The 7,939-nt window shown below is 42.2% G+C and overlaps 1 protein-coding gene across 1 annotated transcript in view; it reads right to left on the bottom strand.

The window, feature by feature from the left end:
* Positions 1-7,939, bottom strand: part of SORCS3 (sortilin-related VPS10 domain containing receptor 3) — a gene marked incomplete at its 5' end in the record, with an annotated part of 167,062 nt that overhangs the window by 33,809 nt on the left and 125,314 nt on the right. The window contains 2 exons of the mRNA XM_009703810.1: positions 3,056-3,189; positions 4,741-4,858. Coding sequence (XP_009702112.1) covers positions 3,056-3,189; positions 4,741-4,858 — 252 coding nt within the window. The remainder of the gene's footprint in view (positions 1-3,055; positions 3,190-4,740; positions 4,859-7,939) is intronic.

Below are 7,939 nucleotides of genomic sequence, written 5' to 3'. Positions count from 1 at the left end.
CTTTCCCTCAACATTCAATTTAATCATTCTCAGTGGGTCCGACCTGCACAGTCAAAAATGCCTGGCAGTGACTTGATAATTAAAAATATTCAGGAGGAGCTGTACTTTGCCCCAAAGAAGAAAAGAGCTGCATAAATATTTAATAAAATTAAAGACAACATTGCTGTATGCCCTCAAGGTTCTGTGCTTGTTCATTAACTTCTGGTAAATGTATATTAAAACCTCACATGCTGCCCACCTTCCTTCTCATAAGCCCCAGGGTTTGCATAAGTTAAGGAAATAATCAAGTCCAGCTGCTGTGCTGTCTTTCTCAGGAAAGCTATCTTGACAGTGTAAATAAAGAAGCAGGAGGAGGGAAAAGCGAGCACTTTAATAACACTTCTGAGTTCCTTCTGCCATTCTCTCTGTCAGAAAAAGGCCAGGGTTTGCTTTTGGAAATAACTGTGAGGGTTGGCAGGATTCACCCCTGATCTTGACTCATGAGGATTTGTTGAACTGATGCCCTGGATCATGATTTATGTCCCTGAAATTCACATCAGCTTTATACCTAACAGCAGGAAACAGAAAGCACTGCAACACAGGGCAGACAGGGGTAAGGGTGCTGTGACCAAACAGGAGGGAGCACAGCCCTCGGCTTGTGCTGGAGGGCTCCTGCAGTCATTTGTCCTGTCTGCACAGCTCATCACACCTAGCAGCATGGGATGCTCTGTGACCAGAACCTGCCTCCAAACCTACTTACTGGGGAAGCAGAGGGCCTGTCTGTTGGGACCTGCTGGTCAGTGTACTCATACGACCCCAGTTGCTGACCCTCCTCCTTTCCCTAACACTCCACAGGAGCTGCTTAGTTCACACACAAGAGACAGGCCAGTCAATGCTCCCAAGAACAAGTGGAAATTGTGAACCCATCCAGAAAAGGCTGAGTGGACATCTTTCCTTTTCAAAAACATCAAGTGAAAGAGCGGGAGCTGTCCTTCCACCTCTAGATACGTACAGTGGAGATGTATCTCCATAAGCTTCCTGCCTAGAGCGTTCTTCTACTCAGCAGAGAGAAAAGGCACTTCTCAGCACCTCCCCTTCTCATACTGACATCCAAAAGAAGCCAGATGAATCATATTCTAGAATAACCTGTATCTTGCCACTGACTAACTAACTGTCTCATCCTTTAGAAGCCACAAGTCAGTGCAGATGAGTCCACCCTTCCTCTCTGAAAATCACTTTTAAAACAAGCTTGGTGCCCCATTTCCAGCACCGCTAGTATTTTCTTCAAACTGATTGCCCAACATCTTCTTCCTGTCAGCCCTGCAGACTAGCATCAAAACTCACCCTTAAACTGAAGCTGGTTCTTCTGATTCTCCACCACCAGCTATAACAATTTTGCAATTGGAAGCCAGTTAACAATTCTGTTGGCAGCGCAGAGTCTGAAACAAAAACCAACTTGCTGTCCTCTAACTGCATTTCCTCTGCAGGACTGACAAGGTTAACAGCAATATTCTCTCATGTTAGTGGGAAAGTTAAGTAAAAATGACACTGAATGCATGCAAGGAACGTGTCAGTTCATTGTAAAGGTGCATTCTGATGCAGACCCTTTTCAAGGCGAAATAGCACTTAAGGCCAATTCAGCTACCACAGTTTTCCACTTACAGCTTAGAAAAGAGAAGCTTCACTGTGAAAATAGAAAGCTGGCGAGGCACAAAGTCCCCTCCCAAAAAAAAATATATATTAAAAAAAGAGGAAATTCATAAGCACCTCTGGAGATTGGTGCTTGGTTCAGCTCAGAGGCATATGCCAATGCAAGTGCAGATACTGCAGGGTAAGATAGTTTGTTCATCCTGCAAGTTCCCATGATGAGAACAAAGGAGAAAGATCTCCTGAGTCTAACTAAGGAGTCTCAAATGTAATTTTGGCATTAGGAACAAATTAAACATTCATCCAGATAAGATGAAAATCTCTGCTCTATATCCCTGAACCTCTCTTAGAGCCAAACTGCTCTGTTATTAAAGAAAACACTTTGGTCTATATTTTTGATTTATTTTTGCCACATTTCAGTGTGTCCATATTCTAAAAAGAACTGTGACTCTCAGCTGGTCTAAGTCCAGATAAGTGTGCATGCCTCATACCTCTTCAGGAAGGATTCGAAGCTAAGTGAAGTTTTCAGGAATCACACCAACACTGAACCAGACACTGATCCTGATAACTTACTATAAAAACGAAAACATTTTCTCAGCTGATCTGCTTTCAGGGTATTTTGAACTCCATTTAAATGACATTCTGATCGTTTAAGCTCAAACATAACAGCTATGGACAGTCTTAAGACTTTGGAATATTGCCCATCACAGGTTTCCTGTAGGACTTCTTTGTGCAGAGATGTTGACTGTTACACATTCTCCCATCTCTCTCTGATTATCAAGCAATATCAAGCAGTAGTTCACTTTTTCCCTGTTTCATTTTTAAGCTGCTTTCAAAGTGACCTTAAAGCAGTTTGGAAACTATGGCCCCATTAATTTAGAAACACCAATATTTATGCAAAACAAGTAGCCACACCTGACAAGGGTGGGCTGTACAGTCATGTCCCAGAAGCCCTTTCAGAAATTTCTCAATAAAACATTGCTAAAAAGCAACAAATGGTTCCCAGGAATTCAAAGGAATAATGATAAAAATATGCATATTTTACTAGCTTGCTCCCTAGGTATTCAATGACCTTGGAAGTGAGGACAGTGAAATTCTCTCCTTCTCTTGTAAGGGACATGCTTTGGATCAGAGCAGAGTCCCTCCTCTAAAATGACAGACAAAAAAACATCAGTACTTGCAATTTCCTGATTTTGAATTCCAGGCTTGGATTTCTCATGGAGAGTAACAAGTCCCTCCCACAGATGAAGGTGACACCTCCCTCACACAACAGGTATGGGGATCACATCTATGCTATATGGTATGATCACAACCACCAAGTTGCATAAGACCCAGTTTCTCTGCAAGGTTTTCTGTCTGGGCAGTAGCTCAGTCACTGCCAATGCTACAAGAACAGTCCCTGCAAAAGTCACCAGAGCCACATACTCACCACTCAAAGTCCCCTTGACCGCAGACACATGGTTCAGACACCACAGTTTGGGAATAGTCCCGACCTAGGGAACACTGGGCTCCAGGCTTGCGTTTTTTATAGATCTTCCTCTCTCCCATGACACAAGGCTCCCCCTTCAGCAGTCAAGGAACAAGAAGAGAAAGAAAAACAGAGACTTGTAGTGGCAGCTGGGTCCTAAATGGAGCATTTGGTCAAAAGACACAAAAGGCAATGAAAGCAAGCAATTACCACTGAGAGAGCTGGAAGCTGAGTCTAGCTCTCTTTTGTGGCTTTGCAAACTCAAAAGCCACCTTGGGAGGACTCATGAGCACACTGTGTTCAGCATTGAGCTAGGATGCTAATGACAATGTGCCCAAAATGCCTGGGTGCCCAAATCATCACATCCACTTATCCTGTATTTCGAAAGGCATCCACCAATGTATCTAGTCCTATGAATTATCCTGAAAAGACCAATGTGGATGTACTCCAGGGTTTCTTTCCTATGTCAGATGAAATCTACTATACAAAGAAGTGCCCAAGCCTGAAAACCAGGGCAGACACAAAATCTAGGTGTGGAATCTAGGACTCCTGGCTCCCATCCTCTTCTCTTGATAGACCTGGCTTTGCTATAGACCTCAAATAATTTTGATGGTGTGTTGTACTGGGCTTTTTAAACACAAAGGTTTCCAAAAGCACTACTGGGAGTAGCTAATCTAAAAGAAACATTTGACATTTAGGTGAGTTGCTATAAACAGAACTTCCTCTGATGTAGAAATAATTTGTCTGCATAGAAATAAGAGAAAAAAAGACAACACCTAATTGAAATACTTCTCTTTCCCATTAACAGTGATTCCCAAGATGGCTCCTTCCACATATCTTCCCTTTTCTTTCATTTAAATTATTTTCATTTATTCAATTCTATGACTTCAGTTATCCGACACATCCCTGCCAAATTAATGCTTATTTCTAATTCATGGATTTCATTCAGGAATATCACAGTGCCAATAGTCCTGGCTCTAGTTATGTTGCCCTGCAGGGAGTGGGCCATCATACTGGTGGTCAGTAACCCATAAGTAATCTTCAGAGGGTATTGAGCTCTCTCAATTCTAGTGGCTTCAGCACCTAAATATATCCAGCACAAAAATAAGCCAGAGTGTTTGAAAAGCAAAGTGTGTATCCTTGAATAGAAAGAAATAATTTGGTCTTCTCTGGTGTCTTTTATTCAAGGGCTCCCCAGAGTTTTACAGACACCTGCAGGACTTGCAGGATGAATAATGTTTTTATTTTCATTTCTGAATAGGGAAACTAGAGGCAAAGCAAAAGAAAAATATTTTCATGAGTCACTGACAGAGCTAGAAAGAGTTCAAGGTCTCCTAGAATTCAATCACAAGGTGAGGTTTTACATTGCCCTGAGCACTGAGGGCAAAAAGATTCAGCTGGTGCAATGGAATATTTTCACACAAAGAGAAGTTAACAATCTCCCTAACGTGCCTGGAGAAGACTGGCCACGTGTTTATTCATGCATATGCTTCAGGGGAAGGAAAACATCAACAGGTTAGAACAGTGACTTGATGGATGCAAAAAATCCATATGCTCTGCTAAAAAGAACAAGTATGTCCCTACCTGGCAACACAGAGCATGTGAAAAGGAACCCCCACCATCCCCACCCTATACAGTGGGAATACCTGATTGTGCAGATGCCAGGTTTGGTAGTCATCTTTGTTACACCTTCGGCTGAAGATAGACTTGTAGTCCACCTTGATCAGCTGCCATTCAGAACGGAGACTGAAATGCCCAAAAACTCTGAGCATGGGAGAGAAAAAAAGAAAGAACCAGAGTCAACCAGAGATATGCGTCCATTAAGCAAATAACTTCTTATGAATCTCAGCTGCAGAGACCAATACTGTCTTGGAGCTTGATGCCAGAAAATGTTATTCAATCATGAACATTTTCCTGTTCCTATAACCTCCAAGGATTGTTTAGCCTTTTCCTGATCCCTTGTACAGTCTGTGTTGGAAGGTCTTCTGTGCCTCTAGTACTTAGTACAATGGGCCCCGAGTCTAATATAGACAGCTAGGTATCACTGAAGAACAATAAACAACCAGACTAGAAAGTAAGTGTCTAATGTCAAGGGAGCTATTCTGATGAATATATGGGTTTGGTTGCCTCAAGTTCAAGCCCTTCTTAGTTGACTCAGTTTCTTTACTGCTGAACTTTTGTGTTGCACAAACTTACTACTTAATGAATTGTAAAAGAAACACCTGAAATAACATATTTGGGATACGGACTGTAGGCAAGCAACCTGCAAAGATGGCAGTGTCCCTTCCACCTGGTGAATGCTGACTGCAGCTAGTAGGAATGGGATTATAAATGATCACCACTGTAAGGTTATCATCAGTAGATTTTTTTCTCAATTCTTTTGAGTAGGTCACTCATCAGCAGCAGTCACTGATCAAACTTCATGGTTCATCTAGCTAAGTAATAAGCAATAAGTTGATTTTCAGGATTAAAATGACACATTTTCCCACACAACTCCAGGGCAACACAAGGCTTGTACTGAGTAAGGCAGTATACAGCAGCAGTTGGAGCTGAAATGTCAGCACTCAAAAAATAGTGGAAGGACTCAGACTGCAATTTAAAACTGAGGCACAGATCTGTTACAAATGGGATGATGAAAGAGATCATATAAAATTGAATAGCACCAGAGGCTTCTGCACAACCTTGGACCAGAACGTCGGCAGCAGAGCTGGTTGTTGAACACAGGTCTCTCTAAATGCCTTTCCAACTATACGGCCCTCCTTCACATGCAGGGAAAGCTATGTGCTTGCTTAAGTGTCTGGAAGGGAAGGACCAAAGCAACAATAAGCACTGATGGTATACATCACCAAAGTACCACCACCACAAACACTAAGTGACTCTACATGTTGGAAGCTCACACCTTCACCAAAGAAAGCAAAATCATAGCAAAACTACAGTTTAAATAATAAATAACACCAGGTACCCAGACAAAAGACTCCATCAATCCAGAAACATTGCATGAGTGCTGCAGAGTGTTCCATTTTTGATCAAGTAACAGTTTCCTATTCCCTTGGCCAGCTGTGATTTTCTCAGTAAGGAGCAGCTTTTCAATCAACTGCAGCTGGATTTCCAGAGACGTGTGTAATAGGAGGAGATTAGGATGGGTGACCAGGCTTTAAAAGCCATGGACAGAACTAAAGCTTCTCATTGGCAGGGGGAACATCTCAGTACACATAAACCACAAAAAAATGACAACAATCAAGTTGATTTGTCATTATAACATGCCAATTTCTTGGCTATCTCGAATATATAAAAGAAGCTAAAACCTCATCTAAAATACAGATTCCAGACTTTAAAAATTCTGTATATACTGAACCCAAATATTTTCTGATACTCATGAAATGTCATTGTATCACCCTTATCGCGAGATTTAGATGGCAGACAAAGAATGTGGTTTTTTTCATTATACCAAATCTTTCACTAACCTACATATTAACCCAAGGTACTTATGAGATTAAAAGGTTTTTTGTTTTAATTACTCCAGACTAAAAAAGAAAGAGGGAGAGAGACAGATGATTTACAAATTTCCCTATGAAAGAGAAAGAGAAACAAAAGAGAAAACTTCTATTGAGTTTCCAAGCACTGACTGCAATCCAGATCCTGCTGTGTCCCCAGTGTGCTGCCATTCTTTACTCTAGTTCATTTTAATTTACACTGTAATCACACAGGGTTGTTGGCTTTGCTCTCCCCTCACTGCTCGAACTACTCCTTCTGTAGACTGTAGCCTGCACCAAAATGCCTCTGCATTGTGCAGTTTTTCATGAAATGGAGACCATCCAGGAATCAGTCATGTTCTCCTTTTTAAACCTGTCTCAGCTTATGGATATCAGGGAGAGAAAAGCGGGGTGGGGGAGATCTGAGAGCCTGGAGTTGTGGGTTTGCTGTGGACACCTTTCTATATCCAAGTTCTGCCTCACAGAGGCAAGCTCCAAGAAGGGGAGAGGTTGCAATACAAGGAGAACCTGTGACAAATGCATACACTGCTTAGAAATGAGTAGGTGGGGAAGTACTTGTGTGGTGGAATGGAGTTATTAAGTAGATTGTTGCTGACTGTTCAGAACATTTCTTAGTGTAGTCCTAATTGTGGGGTGTTAGTGAAAGGAAACACTACTGCAACTCAAGCAAACCTACAGAAGAAACTGCAATTCCTGTTCCTCAACACAGAAGGCACATCCTGGACCAAAAGCAACCCACGGAAACCATGGCAATATGGAGTGCCAGGGCACTTATTGGGAGAAGGAGGGAGAAGGGAGGAATGAGAAACAGCACAGAGCGGGGATGTAGAAGGCCTCTGAAATTGTATGCAAGTAGGAGTTCCAGCTCCAGTTCCCCTCCCCACTTTCCCTTGGCGCTGGGTAAATCCCACCGGCTCTTACGCCACAACTGCTTTCAGCACATACTCTGACAGAGTGCATGCCTGGTCACGGTACTATTGCACAGCTGGGCAGCTCTCCTATGAATCTTGTTTGTCCTGGATGTGATGCATGATTGAAATGTCATTCCTGCAAAGCAGCAACTCAGCAGGCAGAAATCATGTAGACCAGCAAATTTATACCAGTTCAGGATTTGACCTGGGTGTTTATTACACAGAAAACACGGCACGAGGAGGGGAGGACATAATAAAACACAAACACTTGCCTGAACCCAGAAGATAACAGTGCTGGAGAAATCCAACACTTTGGCAGTCGATGCATCTCAACGAAAACATTGTTCCTCAGATTGACCCCTAGCTAACTGATCAGCGAGAGAGCAAAAGGCTTCTTTGTGCTTTACAAAAATTGCCAGAACTACTCGCTTTTTAAATCT

Source organism: Cariama cristata, unplaced genomic scaffold (assembly GCF_000690535.1).
Source record: "Cariama cristata isolate BGI_N322 unplaced genomic scaffold, ASM69053v1 scaffold1967, whole genome shotgun sequence".
In the NCBI taxonomy this organism is placed as follows: domain Eukaryota; kingdom Metazoa; phylum Chordata; class Aves; order Cariamiformes; family Cariamidae; genus Cariama; species Cariama cristata.
This window is presented reverse-complemented; position numbering and strand designations above follow the sequence as displayed.